We start from the raw sequence: 18,971 nt of genomic DNA on the forward strand, positions 1-18,971 counted from the left end.
GGGAGAACTTTGGACTTTTTGTGATGTGAAATTACTTGGGGTCCCCATGTCTGTGTTTTTTACTATGTGAATAAGTGTTTCCCTGTTTAGTAAAGCTAAAAAAAAAGGGGGGACCCCCAAAAACCTAACTTGATAGCTTCCCTCTACACTTCTAATAAAACTGAACTGCTATATAGGTTCTCAAAAGATTTGTGTGACCTGGCCTTAGCTCACCTCTCTACCTACCCACCTTAACACTTTCAGTTCATTATTATAGTTTGCAGGGTTCACACATGCTTTTATAGCTAAACACTGTGATTTCTGACATACATTTACTTGTAGGCTTCATTAATATCTGTTATAATTTGTTAGTTTTAATTGTTTGTGTATGAGACTATGTACCTGAGTGCAGGTGCTCCCAGAGGCCAGAGGACCTGGAATTAGAGGCAGATGTGAGCCACCTGACATTGGTGCTCTCAACTCTGATCCTCTGCAAGACCTCTTAATAGCCAAGCCATCTCTCCAGCCATGCCTACTGTCTTTCCTAGACTGTGTTTATTCCATGAAATCGGTCACTATATTACAAAGACTACACAGAGTACAAATGGAGATAATGCTAAGTAATTTGGGGGAAGGAAGTTATTTTGTTGTTCTGAATCAGAATTCTAAGCACTAATATGTACATATTTGTGGTTTAATTTTTTTCCTGGAAACTAGTACCATTGTGTGTTTGTTTTTTGAAATATTTATTTATTATTATGTATACAGTGCTCTGCCTGGATGTACACCGGCACACCAGAAGAGGGCATCAGATCCCAGTATAGATGACTGTGAGCCACCATGTAGTTGGTGGGAATTTAACTCAGGACCTGTGGAAGAGCAGTCAGTGCTCTTAACCTCTGAGCCATCTCTCCAGTCCTGTTTTTTGTTTTTAATCTACAATGTACTGTGTATTATGGAAACCTACTTTCTGAATGATTAAAATCCAGAAGGCAACTAAGTAAACAGACCACTGAGGTAAGAATTGCATTTAGGATTATGTATTAAATTGCTAAACAGAGACAAGCATTACCTGATTAAGTCTATTTATTATAGCATATAAATATCAATTCCATACCAATTCATCAATTATAGTCATAACAATAGTATTTATCCATCAAGCTATACCCGTGTTCCCTCATTAGGTTGCAAAGTCCTTAAAAAGTTTAATTTTAAGGACTGAAGTGATGGCTAAAGAGCCTGTACTGCTGCTCTTGCATCAGACCTGAGTTCAGGTACCAGCACTCAAGTCAGGTGGCTCCCAACTGCTTTTACCTCTAGTTTCAAGGGATTTGATGCTTCAGACTTCCATGGGCACCTGCACTCACATGCAAATACTCACACAGACAGCAGCACTTATACAACTTAAAATACAATAAAAGGTAACAAGAAAGCGTCATGAGGGTGAGGGGCTGTAGAGATGGCTCAGTAGTTTAGGAGCATCTAACGCTGTTACAGCAGGACCTGAGTTCTGGTCCCAGGATTCACACTGGGTGGTTCACAACTGCCTTTAACACGTCTGGCCTTCATGGGCTCCTGACACTCACATACTCATACCCGCTCCACATTTACACAGAATTTATAAAAATAATCAAAAATAAATCTTCATATAACAATGTACTATTGGGGGTGGGGGCCAACAAGCTGGCTCAGGTGGTAAAGGGTTTTGTTGAAACTTGATGACCAGAGATCAATGCCTGAAACACATGTAAAAGTAGGAGAGAATCAACTCCTAAGTTCTCACCTGACCCTAAGGAGTATGCCAAGGTACCCCCTCCCCAATATCATATACATATACACATATAAATAATAAAAATGTCATTTGGGCGGTGGGGAAAAGACAAGGGTTCTAAATATAATTTAGCACTTGGGAAACAGAAACATGGACCACGAGCTCATCTTGGGCTACATAAAGAAAATCCTAGGCAGTCCTCTTCCTTCCAGAAGAGAACAAGCTTCGTGCTGTGCATGTTGTGGTGGTGTTCCATTTTGGTCAGCTTAGTCTTTGAAGAGGTAATTTAAAGCTTTGAGTTGGCAAAAATTACACATTCCTGTATGTTTGGAAGTTTTTGAGATGATGCAACAACTTTGAAATGTGTGCTAAGAGACAGGATTGATATCCCTGAAGTATTCATTTTTAAATAGGTAGGGGCATTTGAAAAACTGAGTAATTTGTTCCTTCAGCCCTAAGGATAGCACCTATGTCTTAGTTGATGCAGTATTAACTGACATCTAAACATCACAATAGCTGTAAATTTGATGTCCTAACTGTCTTCCCTGATCATTTATTCAAAGTGGCCAGCTGTAACTTCTGGAGATCTCAGCTGGAGTAGCTGAACTCAAAAATATGTTGGCAAGAATTCAAGTCATCCCAACCCATGCCTTAGTACTTAACAGCAGGAGACGTGTGTCTATCCTCTAACAATTTCCACATTCTGTAGGACTTAGGAGGCAAATGCTGGCATCAGTGGTATTTGTTAAGCTACTGCACATTGACTTCCAAAGCTTTAACTGGCAGGTGCAAACCTGACACCTAATTTACTCCTTCAACAGCAGAACCCTGAAAACACAAATTACAAAGACAGGCGAAAAGGAAAGGAACAGATAAACAGTTTTTATTTCTCAGTTACTTGAATCTGTCAATATTAATTTTTTTGACAGTTTAACAATGAGCAAAATCCTAAGTTTAACAAGAGAGTCAGGCGTGGTGGTGCATGCCTTTAATCCCAACACTCAGGAGTCAGACCTCTAAGTCTAAGTCAGTCTGGGTTACATAGTGAGTTCCAGGACAGCCAGTGCTACCTCCCAATAAACAAACAAATAAACGAACAAAACCACAATAGTTTTTATGAACACAATCAAATCTTCAGTCATAATAGATTTTATTTGGAAACAGTAATGTACTACGCTTTTGCTTATAGATTTGCTATTTCATAATTATTTCTAGGCAGCTGAGGTTTAAGGATAGTGCTAATTTGTGATGAAATGTCCATGATTTTTTGGCAAAACAGAAAGTTATAGACAAATTATTTGTGCCAAATAAATTTAATAAGGACATAATTTATTTACTTATTTGGTTTCAGACCGTCTTTCTGATGTTGCATGTGGGTGGCCTCAAGCTTAGAATCTTCCTTTGCAGTGCTGGAATTATGGGCACGGTCACCAAACTTACCTAGTCTTTTTAAAGCCAATCAAATTTAGCAGTGGGGAATTGTATATCAATTTTAAGTTAACACATTTTTACTTAAAGAGATGCCTTCTACTTTGAGGTTGTTTCTCCTGCTTTTATAATGATAAATGTTGTGTTTTTGAGAAACAAATTTATATTAAAAAAATGAAGTGTTTTTAAATTTTCCTTTGAAGTAATTTTACGAGGCAAACCCTAAATAGCTTTCTCCCATCTTTTTTTCCCAATTAAAATAATTTTAAATTATACTCACTTATGTGTACACATATCTGTGTATTTATGTAAGCATACATGTGCCTTACGCCCCATGTGGAAGGTAGGACCATGTGAGTTCCCAGAAATCAACTGTAGTGATCAGGATTGACAGACTTTTTTGTAAAGAAACTGGTCCTTCTAATAACACCAGGTTTTAACCCAGGGCCTGGCCTTTGGAACAAGACACATAGCATTCAAATAATACCTAGTGACTCTGTGTGTGACCTTAGGCAATTGGCTCCTTCAAGCCTCATTTTTCTCAACTGTGACTTGCAGCTGTGCTGGGAAAATTAGATAGTCTTAAAGCCTGTTATATATACTAACGAGACTAACGAGACGCAAAAAATGTTTTTAGTTGTTAGCCATTTGTTTGACCATTTTTCTAAACATTAGAAATTAATCAAATCATGATTGTCTTTTTTTTTCCTCCTGAGAAAGTTTCTCTCATAATGATCAATCTCTCAGAGACCCCCACTTATTAGTCATAGATTCTGTAGATCAGTTTCCACTGCATTCCTCTGTTGATGTATTTTTTCTGTTTATAAACAAAGACTCTTTACCCACAAAGGGAGAGACAGACTCCCATATCCAAGTTTCTTCATAATCTGAGCTTTACCTCTCAGGCCTAAAATGTATTATGATCTAATATCTCTTCTGTCAACCTCTTTTAATAATACCAAAGTACAGTAAGTTTTATCTTCAACTTAATGTATTATTTTGTAGCATATAACAATATTGTCCTTTCCTTCCTTCTTAAAGCTAATCTTCAACCTCAATTTCTGTAGTTTTTAAATTTTCTGACAGATTGGTCTTTTGTCTTTTATCTTTTTATTTCACTCAGTCTCATTTCCCCTCCTCACAATAGCTATACCCACACCCTGCTACTCCCCAAACAAAGCTAGCCTCAAACAATTGCGCCTAGGGTTACAGGAATGAGCCACCATGCCTAGAGGCTAAACTCAAGGCTCTAACTGCCACTTAGATACTAAGGACACCAAAGCCTATTTAAATCTAATGATTTTTTTTTAATCCCTCCATTAAACTATACTCTAAGTATTTCCGTCAGTATTTTCTTTGCTGTACTTTTCTGTCACAGTAAACCAGTGCCCCCTTCCCTTGTATCCTCCACCAATCCTCTCAGCCTTTTTGTATCTATTTTCCATCATGCTACATTAGAGTCCCCCAGCATCCTGGCCTCTACTCACATCTTTACTCATTTATTCTGCTGAACATGCTGATCCTGAATATATACATACCTTTTCTTTTTTTCTTGCTTCTGTGCATTTGCATATACGGTACAAATCTACCGATAAAATCTTCCCCATCATTCCCCTCAACTATGCTATGCCCATGCTGTCTGGTTTGGATACTCTCTTTAGCGCTTCAGCCTAAGTTTCACTTTGACTTTTCTATTTCCATGTTATGAGACAAAATGTTTTACAGAAACTAACAGATACAATGATAAAGCTAGTATCCTAGGGGTTTATATTGGAATGTCCTTTAAGAACAAGAAATTCGTGAGCCAGGTAAATTGGTGCACACCTATAATCTTCGCACTTGAGAGGCAGCAGCAGGGGACCTCCGCAAGTTCGAGGTCAGCCTGGTCTACAAAGCAAGTCCAGGACAGCCAGGGCTGTTATACAGAAAAACCCTGTCTTGGAAAAACAAACAGAACAAGAGGTTCTCACTAAAACTACCTTCTTGCTCTAAACATTTAATTAATAAAAGTCACACTGAAGTCTATTAAAAAGCTCTAAGCAAAATGTAACCTGTAGACTGGGTGAACAAAACATAAGCAGCTATTAAGGTATCTGAGACAGGAAGACTCAAGGAAAACCTGAGCTAAACAGCCAGAAATCCCTCTTCTTATTTTTCTTTTTTTCTTTAGGTACACTCTATTATTTCGGATACAAACTACTAAATTATATACTTTTTTGTTGAGGGGAGGGGACAGGGGAGGATATTATCTGGACACTGTGTAAGATACTAATCAGAATCAAAATTTAGGTCACAATCTGGGGACAGAATTTTTTGGGAGATTATTACACAAACTATGTCAAATTATCTCAGTTTTCAAAGCATTCTTAAGGACACACTAAACTCATAAGCCAAGAAAGCTTATTACAGCTGACTGATAAACAGCCTTCCATTTTGGTTCCTGGAGGCATAGGCTTTTGTTTTGTCCAATAGGGAATGAACACAAGAAATCAATGAACCTGTTTCAATTCTTTAATTCCTCATCCTGATCATAATAAATATACGCCATATTCATTTCCCCCCTAGTGCTGGGGACTGTATGTAGAGCCTTGTCATGCTAGTCAAGATCCCTTCTACTGAGCTATATCCCCAGTCCTGTCTGTATTTTCTAACTCATTTCACATGACTATATATCCTCAAAATAAATCCAAAATTCCACAACAAAGCCATACTAAAAAGAATTCCTTTAGACCTAGAGACACCATGTTTTTAAGGATAAAGGCTTACAACTCTGCGATTATTTTTAATGCCACTTCTCAGGATTTTGAGGAGCTCTCTGAAGGAACAATTAAAAACAAAGTCATAATTAGAATATTAATTCCTTGTTTCCTAATGATTGTCCAAAGGCTAAATCTAATGATTTATGGCTCACAAGTCTTTGCTTTTAAGTGAATTTTAGCAATATTTCAGAAAGAGAGGAGGAAAAAGCTTAAAAAATGTACCAAATGTCAGATGTGATCCAAATTTGCTTTGGTTTTGTGTCACTATGTGACTCAGCAGCCTCAGTTCTCTAAAGTGCAGATGAGACATACCTATACTGCTTTCCTCACAAAGACGTATAGTGATTAACAAGCTAATGCCTGCAATATAGTCTACAGCTCTAATTCAAAGACTATATAAACACAAAACACTCCTAACAAATCTGTAAGAGATAACTTCCAAATGAAAAAGGTTTAAAGATGGTCTGTGATTGTTAATGAAATGGTTAGTACTGCACAGACTGGTTCTTTCCATCGATATTTCAGAAGGCGTGAGATAAACTTTATCAAACATGATGCAGATAATTATAAGCTATGACATACACTATGAAAACAAAGTACAGAGTTCCACATGAGAATGAAGTGAGGGGTGGGTCCTTTTACTTATCTCTTAATTTTAATAACACTTTTCTGACATTGTCCAACTTTTATACTCAAGGAAACCAGGACTGCAAGTTCTTTTCTAAGCTCACACAACTTTAAAGTGGGAATGGCGGGCTGGAGAGATGGCTCAGAGGCTAAGGGTACTTACTGTACCTCCAGAGGTCCTGAGTTCAATTCCCAGCAACCACATGGTGGCTCACACCCATCTATAATGTGATATGATGCCCTCTTCTGGCCTGCAGGTGTACATGCAGGCAGAGCACAGTATACATAATAATAAACAAATCTTTAAAAATAAATAAATAAATAAATAAATAAATAAAGTGGGAATGGCAGGCACACAGGCCTAATATAAAGACTATTATGTCCAGTTTTACTAGATTCTGCTAATATCTTCGTAGTTAACACCTTCACTGACAGCATGACTTTGCTCATTCTCCTCTGTCCAGTGAAACCTAATATGACCACCCTATTTAATATGTCAAACTGCTCTCTTGGACCTCCTGGTTACTTATTCTGAAATATCTACCACTTTCTAACATTATTAGACATTTTATTCGCTGTACATATTAACAGTGGTCCTCTGCTAGATGCTGAGTTCTAGCATTAAGTTAGGCATCTTTATTTTGTTCATAAGCTTCCTTCCACCACCAAACAAAACCAATCCTACAATAGTGAGCAGTGCATATGCAGAGAACATACTCCCACTTTTCCTCTTTAGCCAGCCATAAGAACTTATTTAAGCATTATTTTTAATGTATAGTTTCTAAGGAGACAAAATGGGCCCCATATTTAAACCAACTTACACTCAAAGATTTTAATTTATTTTGACACTTTATTTTATTAAAGAAGTGGAGACTGGAATTATGAATATCATCTAAAAATCCTAGCCAAAATAAAAAAGTATTTAAAAAACCCATTTAAAAATGACAAAAAAAAATACACACGGTCAACAAATAAATCAAGCTATTACCAACAACACAAAGTGAAGACTGTGAAATGAGGAGGATGTGGATAACGATCACCAGAAGTGCCTGCCACGCTCTCTGCTTCTAGAAGCTGAATGTGAGGCACAGAGAGAACATAGGATTGGAAGTACAACTTGAGCATCCCATGTGGAATCAGTAGGACCAGAAATCTATTTTGAAATATATTTTTTTAGATTTTTACTAGCTGAGCATTCTTAACCTCCAAGTCAGAAATCCTAAAATACTCCAAAAATCTGAAACTTTTGACCATTATGTCAGTACTCAAATTTTCGCATTAGAGATGCTCAGTGGAATGGTTGCAGACTCCAAGAATCTTTCTTTAAGGTTTTTTTTTTAAAGAATTATTTCGACTGTGATTACAATAGTTATCAAACTTTATTATTCTTTAAGGTTTATTATTCATTTGTGTGTGTGTGTGTGCCCGTGCGCGCGCATGCCTGTGGAAACCAGAAAAGGATGTCATATGCCCTGGACCTGGAGTTACAGGCATCTGCAAGCTACACAATGTGTGACTGGACCCAAGCTTAGATCCTTTGGAAGAACAGCAAGTGTTCTTTACCATTGAGCCATATCTCTAGCCCAAGACTTGCCAATTTTAATTTTCCATATAGAAATACTAACTAAATCTAATGACCACCATCACTATAATGTCAACAGAGAACATTAACATTAAAATCGTAGTTTCTTTCAATGGCTACATTTAATTTAAAGCCCTTTTACTACTACTACTACTACTACTACTACTACTACTACTACTACTACTACAACTACTACTATTAAAACACAGAATTTCAGACTTAGATACTTTTCTGTGATAAATTATTTTTGACAAAAGCAGCTAAAGGGAGAAAGTCAATTCTGGCCCACAGTCAAGGGTGTACACACACACACACACACACACACACACACACACACACACACACACAGTCTATCCATTATGGTAGAAGTCAAGGTGTCAAGAGTGTCAATTAGCTGGTTACACTGCATTCGAAGTCAGAAAGCACAGTCAAATGTACACTGGTGCTTAGTTCACTCCAAGACCCCTGCCAGGGAAGGGTCTCACTTGCAAGTAGGATGAGTCCTCCAGTATCAAGTAATGCAACCAATGTGATCCCCACAGGTATGCGCTGAGGTCCATCTCAGATGATTCTAGAATCTGCTAAGCTAACAGCACTAATTATCACAAGATCTAGGTGAGGAAAACATTAAAGTATGGTAAGTCTGACATTAAAACAAACAATACTAAACCAGGTGTGGTGGGTGACAATCCTAGCACTTGATAGGCTAAACTAAAGACTGCTATTAATCTGGGGCCAGCCCAAGCTTCAGAGTAAGACTCTGTTCCAAAACATTAAATAAGATCACTGAATTAAAAATTCTTAATAAAATGTTATTCAAAGTGAAAGCCATGCTGAATAGTGGAGGAAGGTATCTTTAAAACCCCAATCTGTTATGTAGAAAAATCAATAAAGTAAAATTGAGAAAAAAAAAATCACAGAGAAAGCATACATTTGGCTAAGGAATAAATCAAGCTGTTACCAACAATACACATAATTGGGGGATGGGACGGAAACTAGAATCAAGTGCCATTCTATACTCCTTAGAATGGCAAAGGCTGCTAAGCCTATAGTACCAATAAGACGGAAAAGCCACCTCATCCATTACTGGCACAAGCAATATGGACAGAAAATTGGCAGTTATCTAATAAAGAAAGGATCGCACCCTGTGGGCTGGCAATCTACTACTACATTTACGGATGAGGGTAATCTTTCTTACTGACAGCCTGCAGCATGAATGAAGCACCACTAACCCAAAAGCTAGGGAAGGGGGTGGAGCGAACTTTCCCTGTATGAGGAGAATGCTGCGGGAGCTATACTTGGTGGGAAGATCACTAGTTCAAGGCCAGCCTCAGATACATGAGTTCTTAACGCTACAACCCTCCAATAGAAACAAATCAAAGCAAACTAGAAAAAGATAGTCCTGCTCTAAGTCCCATGCGTTTTAACTGTGCTATGGGGCATTCACTGGGAGAAGGGGAGGAAAAACCAACTCCAAGGCAGATATTTCTAAAAATGCACTCACTGTCTAGTTATATTGTCTTAATACAGTGATGACATTAAATAATTTATCCTGTGTGTAAAGGGAAGACTGTAATGCTCTTTTGTTCAAGCTTTAAGGACTAAGCTTGTTATTTTATAAGATCACTGTCAGCAATAGTGCTGCTTTTAGTGTTTAAGGCAATTCCATAGATCAATCAGACTGGACAGCGGCAGCAACTCAGCTGACTGACTGTGAGGCTACCCACTGAGGCAGAGTATCTGACTCAAGCAATACTCCTGAGACTTTATGTGGACACACATCCTGCAATCCCACTAACCTTCTGCATCTGAGCCAGTGGGATAGGGCCTGAGGCACCACAGACCTAACAAACAAACTCTGGGTGCTTCTGATACTGTTGATATAACATTGAGGGTAACTGCTCAAGTATCGATCAGTGAAACACATTATAAATAAGGATATAAGGTCAAGAACCAACTCTGGACATGCCTTGCATACATTTAAATACACATATGGGAAAACATGCTGGCAGTGGTGGTGCTCGCCTCTAAAGCCAGCACTGGAAGACTGAGGGTTGAGGATCGCAAGTTTAAGGCTAGCTTGGGCTAATTAGGGTCTCCCTGTCTTAAAAAGCCAAGATAATGAGACACTTCAGAAACTTACTGTCGGGCAATTTTCTTGTGCAAACACCAAGAGGAAACTTACAGAAAGACACCAAGCAATATAAGTTTAAGACTGCTGCTGTACACATAGTTGGTCATAGAACATTTGTACATGGCCATAGGGTGGTGAAAACAAAACAGAAAGACTTGGAATACTATAGATGAATATTGCCCAAACTGAGAAAACAAGCTACAGAAAAGATGTAAAAATCATGCTCAAATAGATTTAAGGCCATTAAAATTATATATATATATACACACACATGTACATATACACATATACATATATATGTATATTATATATGTTCAAGAATCTAGATGCCGGGTTTTTGTTGTTGGTGGTGGTGGTGGTGGGTTTTTGTTCTTGTTGTTTTTGTCCCCCCCACTCCACCCCAGGACAGGGTTCTCTGTGAAGCCTTAGCTATTCTAGACACTTTGTAGACCAGGCTGGCCTTGAACTCAGAGATCCACCTGCCTCTGCCTCCTGAGTGCTGGGATTACAGGCGTGTGTCCACAGCTAGATGCTGTTTATACGAACAATGATAGCATGGAGCCATGGCAATTTAAGGTTAATGGTCAGAGTGGGAAAAAGAGAATAGGATTTGGGAAAATTTACAAGATACAGGGAAAGTATCCCTTTGATTTGCATCTTTTTGTATTCAACTTGATGAGAGGTACATAAATTCTCATTACATTTTATGTCATCAAATTGATACAGCTACTTTTACACCGGAACTGAAGAAAAACTGAATACAATCATGGCATAGAAGACTTTTTCAACACCAAGGATTGAGGACAGATCAAAAAATGTGGGCTCAAGTCTCAGCTCTTACTATCTAACTTTAGCAATTTAAATAATTTCTCTGCTCTTTACTTACTCAATCTGTAAAGGCCAGAAAGTCGTTAATGTACATGAGTGATTCCTAACAGGGAAGGAAAATGAGACACTATTTTGAGAATTACAAGAGAAATCAGAGTGGAAGTAAAATAAAGAAATAAGCCCTAAATGTCCTTGTTTACACCGTTACAGCACCAATACTAACACACACAATATAGCTTATCAATTAGTACCCCTAAAAACCGAGCAGGTGGAATAGTTTTATATTAAAGAGAGATTTAGATTTCTTTTTATTAGATGTTTTGTCTGCCTGTATGTTATATTCACCAGCCTGTATGTCCATGGCCGAGAGAAGGATAACATATACCCTAGAACTGGTGTTAGCAGTGGTTATGAGATACCAGGTGGGTCCTGGAAATGGAACAGAGGTCCTCTCCAGAAGCAACAAGTGCTCCTAAACAGGTGGCACGGTTTATTACTTTATATTACTAATGTGGACACTGACTCAGCCTAGAACAGCACACCTCGAGTTGTAGAGCAATTTAGTAACAGAATGTGGAACAGGCACCAATTGCCTCATTCTACTGGGTTTTATCAAGCTACTAAAAACATTATCTTGTCCTAGGACTTTATGGTGACGTATGTGGGGTGGGGGAGATCCTACTCTTTCAGTGGTCATTTCATTCCCATACAAAATAGGTGATGGTACTTAGGGAAACAAGCCACGTGTCAACCAGGATATTGTACACCAAGGGACAAATTTAAAGCTGCCTAGCCCGCTGAAAATCTAATCCTATCCTTGCCAGTTAACCTTATTAGTACTACAGTAGGAGAAAAGAGAGGTCAAAATATGGGTGAAGGCGCTACTTATTTTCTCCTAGACCTGATATAGTTAGTAACGAAGGCACAGCAGAGAATTTATTCGTTTCTAAGATCCAAAACGGTCGCATCCACCAATTTCCTTTCATAAGGCCACTACCCCCCCTCCCCAAAATAAAATTTAGTAACAAGCATGGACACAGATAATAATCTTGATATTCAAAACACTGCATTGGCTACGAGTAGGTACGCTACCCAAGTGAATCCATGCGCCAAATAATATGGACGCAAATTCTCTGCAAAAGAAATGTTCCTTTACTGAAAAAAAATCTCCGTTAATGTAAACAAATGAATGTCATCATAAACTGTACCCGATGTTCTATTCAAGACTCACTAGGTAGTTCCAAATGCTGGCCCAAGATGTCCAAAAATTCTTTTTTTTATATTGAAGGCTTGAAAAATGTAAATGAATTGTCGTAGGGATTAAACGCTACACTGGACAAGGAATACCTTTCATAAAACTCCCAAGCAAAATTTAAAGGTCACCCTTTCAGCGCCCCGTTATTCTAATCTTTTCTCACCAAATCAGCTTCATAGTAAACTACTGCACCGTTGGTGCAACCAAATACTCTGCTTTTGACAGAAATCTCACCACGATTAAGGTTCTGAACCTTTTCGTTTTGTTTGTTTTAAAGAAGCCGAGGTTGAACTCTCCGAACGTCCTCCACACACTATATAACGTGACCCAACTTTCTTGGCTCAGTATTAAATAAAATTTCGAACAGAATCCCTCAACTTTCAATTCAAATCCAACCTCCTAGAGTTTTCAATCAGAGATGATAGAAGTTCAAGCCATCGAAAGCATCTCCCGCGACAGGCGGAGCGGGATACCCCGCTCAAGCTCCGGGTCGGCTTCATCTAAAAGCGAGGCTGGCGGGACCCGGACACCGAGCCGAGAGCGAGGAGGGCCCGCGAGTGGCCCAGATCCAGGAAGGGGAGCGGCGCCCGACCCCATCTTGCGGTCCTCCCTGCGGGCGAGGGAGGCCCGGGACGCGCGGGTTGCCTGCTCGGGAGCCCCGCTCCGGAGCCGCCTGGCCTGGTTCCCCGCACCGAGCGGCGACCCCCTCCTCCCGGGAGGCCCAGCCGCCCGGCCCCACGCACCTGCAGCTGGGCGGTCGCGACCGCCGGAGTCGCTGTCCTCCGCCGGGCGCCGCCCGCCGACTCTGCGCGCTCGGCCCGGCCCGGCCCGGCCCCGCGAGGACGCGAACGAGCGCTGCGGTGCCCGGCGTGCTTCGTGCGGCCCCTTCCACGCGCGCTCGCGTTCTGCTGACTAACGGCCCCGGCGCGAGGGACGGCCGCCGCCGGGGCTCTCCGGCCTGAGGTCGCGCGCGGCCGTGGTGGCCGTCCGCACCGCAGGGCCCGGCGCTGGCTTCTCCGCAGCCCGCCTTCCTCGGCGCCTCTCTAGCCCGCCAGGCGGCGAGGCGCGCGGCCGCAGCGGGCGGGAGCTGGGAGGAGGGCCGCGGGGGGCGAGCGGCGCGCGGCCCGGCAGGAGCTGGTCACTGACTGGCGGAGGGCGCCGGAGCTGACCGGGGTTCCGAGTTGCGGGCGGGCGGGGCGCCGGTCTCGCCCACCTTCCACCAATCACAAACCGCGCAGCGGAGTCGCTACGCTACGGAGCCGCGGACAGGTTGGGAGCGTTCGGCAGGAGGCGGGGACTGCGGAAAAGAAGGGCCAATAGCAACGGCGGATCTCCGCCCCTCCGCCGTGATGGACAGCGGCGTTCGGGCCAATGGGGGAATTCTAGATTCGAAGAAAGCCGGACTTGCTGCTGCCTGGGTCTGAGGAAGGCTGTCCGCGGAGTGGGGGTGGTCCAGCCCGGAGAGCGGAGCTTGACCTCTGCCACGAGTCACGTGGGCCGACCTGGGGCTGGGGCGGGAAGAGTAGAAGAACTCCTTCCGGGTCACGATCGATAGGCTCAACCTGGGGCGGGGATTTATTTCCCCTTCCCTGTAATTTAAAGGCTGCACCCGATTTAAGGTGCTTGTGATTTTATGATGAGTTCCCAGAAAGGCAACGTGACTCGATCCAGGCCTCAGAAACACCAGAATACGTTCTCCTTCAAAAATGACAAGTTTGATAAGAGTGTTCAGACCAAGGTAGGCCCCCTGCCTGTTGTGCTGACCGTGATCCCAGGAAAAAGTGATCGGAAGGGGACAGGGGAAAATGAGAGGAGTTGGCGAAGGCGAGCGAGCGTGGACTGCAGCCCTGTTAGTTTTGGCTGTAGTGCAATAGTGTCTAAAATATTCTTCCCACGCCCTTTCGTTGACTTGGCTGTGTTCCGTGAATACGTCAGATGGTCAGCACACTTCACTAGTGCCGCCAAGAGTGGACAGGGCAGCCTACAGCCAACCTAAGGTACGGATGAGGCATTTGAGCCCTTGGATGCTTCCATCTGGATCATTTTCCTGCAGCAAGAAGATGAAGATTTCAGCCTTAGTGTCTCTTTGCTGTTCTTTTCCAAGTCTGTGTAGCGACTGTTTTTCGAAAACTCCAACCCCATAGGTTTGTAGGGAGTACGACCTTAGAGTCACTGCCCTCACCAACAAAGTGTTATTTCAGTTTTGTGTTGAGATTGCAAGACCAAAGTGTTTGGCGTGTGTAAAAATGGTTGCTTGCTGTTTATACAGTTATTTAATTTAGCAGGACTTGTTTAAACTGGAAGAATATTCAGACTGTTTAGGTAACTTGAGTTATGTATGACTAGTGATTTTCTGTGGATAGCTACCCCCGTTCCCCATAACTGTATGGAGAGGCCATAGTCAACTTTAGTCATTCTGCAGGCCAGAATTCAACTCTCCTAAGTTTGTTTCTTGAAGTAACTTAGTAATTTCTGGAAACTTTAGCCTCAAATGAGAAAACTGACAGGATTATTCTGAAGCCAACAAAATAAAAGAGTAAGCAGTCTGGGAGGTAACAGGTGGTCAGCAGGTGATTAATTTTAAAACATTATAAAAGTAATCTATTTCTAGTAACTTGTACTTTCTTTTTCTCTGAAATGTTTAATAAGCCTCTTTCATGTGCAGGGCTCTAGAGCCACGGGTGAACAGTGTTCAGAAACGTTGATCTCCCTTGATGGAGCTTGGAGCTCTCTGAGTGATATGGATAGTAATTAGGCCGATCAATCTGTAATTACAAATTCCGATAGAAGTTGCTAAAGGGAAAGGCAGCTCGGTGAAGAGGAAAGGAGGAGATTTTAAGTTAGGCCTTCAGAGCACGCTAGGCTAGCAGGCACTGGGTCCGGTAAAACTGCCAACAGCTTTCCCTGTGTCTTAGAAAAAAAATTATGGAGTAGGAGTTGGTAAAGAAAAATGGATTTTTTTTTTACAATATGGCCCAGACAGCTGTGAGGGTACTGGAGTATAATTTTCTCCCACTGTCCCTGTAGCCATCTTAAAAATCTATGGAGAGGCTTGAAAGTAAGACTAGACCATACTTAAATATAATTGTGAGATGTGCTAATTAGTCCTTTCCCGGGAAGAAGGAAACTGGAGCCCCGGGTTGTCTCAGCTCTCTATTATAAAGACAGTTTTTAGACTCGAGGCTGGACCGATGAAAATGGGGTGTTAGGGAGCCTTCCTCGATTCCTACCCCACCTCCACCTGTTCTAAGTCGTCTTTAGACAGCATCTCACTGTGTAGACCAGAATGGCCTTGAACTTGAAGTGGTTCTCCTGCCACCAAACCTAACTATCATAGACACTTTATTAGGATGTTTCACTAAAGTGCCTTTGCTCATATTTGAATATATTCTTGAAGAGGAAAGAAGCATGCACTAGTCTTTGAACGGCCAACAGGGTCAGGCTACGAAGGCCCTTTCAGCTCAGTATGAGAATTACTTGAACAGGAAATCAGTAGCCTCCCACTTTCTGAGCTTATTTAAAAGCGGCCCATCGTTATGGTCACGGATCTGCAATGCCATTAGGCCACTTACAGGTTTGGAAAGGGTAGATTGCAAAATAGATTGAAATCTCCTCTCATTAAGTTCGCTGCGGTGTGGGTTCTGTGTAGGTGGCTTCACGCGCTTTACTGAAGAAGAGACGGTGTGTAGTGAAACACACTCATGTTGTGAGACGTTGTCTTCTGGGTGCAGCATGGCCAGTGACCACTTGAATCCACGGCACCTGTGAGGACCTTCGAGACACCTGCACAGGATTGGGCTCATTAACAGTCTGTCACAGAGTCGGTAGGGACTTAGGAGGCATCACCTCTCCCTGAGTGTGTGTGTAATTCATCTATGGTTGATAGGTGCTGAGAGAGACATTTTCTTCAGTGGAGTAGCCACACATCAGTTGTCCTTACTCCTGGAAACAGTACATGTTTTTGTAAGAGATTGTAATTAGAAACTAAACTCATTGGTTCACTGAACTGGATCCAGGTAAATGTTTCCTTGGGCATTGTTGGTGACCTGTTGTTTCTTGGTCTCCCCCAGAAGTTCAAGAGACTGCTGTAGCAGCAGAGAGACCTCACACTGGTTCTTTCATTTCCACTCTATGATACTGGATTGGTAGTGTCTCTGCTCTTCACTTCCCTGTCAGGATGGTTGTGGGGATGATTAAAAATTTTTCTTAAGAAATAGAGATTTTCAAGATGCTAATGGCATACACCTTTAATCTCAGCACTTGGGAGCCAGAGGCAGGCAGATATTTGACTTCAAGGCCTGCTCACCTACAGAGTGAGTTCCAGGACAGCAAGAGATATACAGAGAAACCCTGCATTGAAAAACAAAACAACAAAAAAGATAGAAGCCAAGCATAGTGGTAGCCTTTCTGGAGGGCACTGTGATGTATGAGAAGACATGGAGAAATGGATGAGTGGTGGCACAAAGGGCTGTGTGTGTGTGTGTGTGTGTGTGTGTGTGTGTGTGTGTGTGTTCCTTTTAATGCAGTGAATGTGGATCAGTGACTGAATGGAACTCTTGATTGTAGCTGTGCAAATTAGATAGCCAGGTCTTTCTGAAAGGACAATAGGAAGTGATCATGAAGACTTGCTAATGCCACTGGGCTTGCTTGTACACACCCTTAATCCCAACACTTGATGCCAGGGTAAGTAAGTGGATCTCTCTGAGGTTCAGGTCAGGCTATGAGTTCTAGGACAGCAAAGGATATGTAGCCTGCTTCATAAATAAATAACTACAAAGAAAGAAAGAGATACACGTATGAGCCAAGCCAAGCACACTTATATGATAATCTGTGTGGGTTTGAAGTTGCTCAAAGCCTAAGAAAATGAATTAGAAATGTATAGTTTTTGAAAACATTGTAACAAGTTTATAGAGCATAAAAATTATTTTTCTCAGGCTTATAGTTCAGGTATAATCATTGTTAATAGTTGTATATATGTTTGTAGATATCTGTGATATAGCATGCATGTAGTAAAATACAATTTCCATTTTTTAAGTGTTATTCAGGACAGTCTGTATACTAGCCTACAACCCATTGTATAATCTAGGCAGTTCTGCCTCAGCCTTCCAATTGGTAGGATCACAGGTCTAGGCCACCACACTCTGCTAAATTCATGTATTTCAATCATTATGAAACATTGTATAATACAAATGTAGATTAACTTATTTAACCACTTTCCTATTAATAAACATTTGAGTTCTTGACAGTTATTTATTGTGTATAAAAAACCCTGAAGCTGGAAGTGGTGGTATATACCTATTATCCCAGCACTCTGGAGGCTGAGGCAAGAGGTCTGTGAGTTTTAGGCTAACCTGAGCTACATAATGAGATCACACTTATTATCTTTTAGCAAACGTTATGCTAGATGCTGAGGCTAAGGGGGAAAAAAACGTGTATATACACATATACTTATACATACACATACATATTTACTACTTTAACTGAAACTTATAATTTGCAGGGAGAAGAGACAGAAAGTAATCAAATAGTCTTTCAAGTGTGTCAGTGCCTGTGCCTATAAAACCTATGAAAGGAAAGTCCAAGAGTATTTAACTGGAAGTCTTGGGTTTGGAGAGTAAAGAAGGTTCCATTAAGATCTGATGAGTGGGTAACTGTAACTAAATGAAATGGGAAGAGCATATGCCATGCTCTAAAAACTGCTGTTATATGTGTATATATGTGTATGTATATATATATACATTATTTTTGTTGGTGTTTCTCAATATGTACATTTTTAGATCTCCAGTGTCATTTAATGATCAAGTTGCTTTGGAAATACTATGCATTGGATCTGACTTTGGTGGGGGCACAGTGTACGTTGGTACCATGGCTAGCACTGAGATGAGAAATTTTGGGCTCTCAGTGAGGCAGGAGAAATGCTATGACTTCTGGCCTAAGCTGGACTATGGAGTGAGTACGGGGCCACCCAGAGGTGTATAACAACATGCTGTCAAACAAATGCAGCAAAACCCAAAAGGCACTGGGGTGCTTTGCAACTTGAAAAGGTAATTGACCAAAACTTGCTTGGCCGTGGAACTGTATGGCTGATAAAATGCCCAGTGAGTTGATTTACTATGGAGCACATTCACTTTTGCTGATGGCCATCTTGATATAGAGATGAAAAATGGAAGTCTGTGGCTCTCCTGTCTGAATAATATTGGAAGTATACTTGTGGTAAGAATGGCTGATAGTTATATACTTTACTGTGTTGTAGGTTATGCCATCTTGGTGCACATTATCTAATTTTCAAAATGACCCTGAGATAAATGCTATAATTATTCCATTTTACATACTAGGAAATTAGGGCTTAGGGGAGTGAGTGGTGTCACCAAAGTTACATAATTAGCATGTGGCTGTCCATTAATTAGGTAAGATCTGTATGATGAGACTCAGAGAACAAGTCATTTCAAAGCCTTTTTTTTTTTTGTATGTGGAGTTTCTCCTTCACTTGGGATTTTTACCTCCTGAGCTCTGTTTCTTAAATTTTGAGACAGTCTCCCTGATACAGCCAGCAAGGTCATAAAGTTCAGCTCTTTTTGCTGCAGCCTGCTAAGTAAGTTGTAAGTTGA

The 18,971-nt window shown here is 41.1% G+C and overlaps 2 protein-coding genes across 2 annotated transcripts in view; one reads left to right on the forward strand and one right to left on the reverse strand.

The window, feature by feature from the left end:
- ABHD17B (abhydrolase domain containing 17B, depalmitoylase) overlaps positions 1 to 13,492 on the reverse strand; it is a 35,085-nt gene extending 21,593 nt beyond the window's left edge. The window contains exon 1 of the mRNA XM_084771739.1: positions 13,107 to 13,492. The gene's annotated coding sequence lies outside the window, so the exon portion shown is untranslated. The remainder of the gene's footprint in view (positions 1 to 13,106) is intronic.
- A 193-nt stretch (positions 13,493 to 13,685) lies between these two features.
- The window catches only part of LOC311591914 (uncharacterized protein C9orf85 homolog), a 57,306-nt gene continuing 52,020 nt past the window's right edge, over positions 13,686 to 18,971 (forward strand). Inside the window, exon 1 of the mRNA XM_084771741.1 lies at positions 13,686 to 14,101. Coding sequence (XP_084627867.1) covers positions 13,997 to 14,101 — 105 coding nt within the window. The 5' untranslated portion in view covers positions 13,686 to 13,996. The remainder of the gene's footprint in view (positions 14,102 to 18,971) is intronic.

This window comes from Acomys minous (genome assembly GCF_964271855.1).
Source record: "Acomys minous genome assembly, chromosome: 2".
Lineage (NCBI taxonomy): Eukaryota > Metazoa > Chordata > Mammalia > Rodentia > Muridae > Acomys > Acomys minous.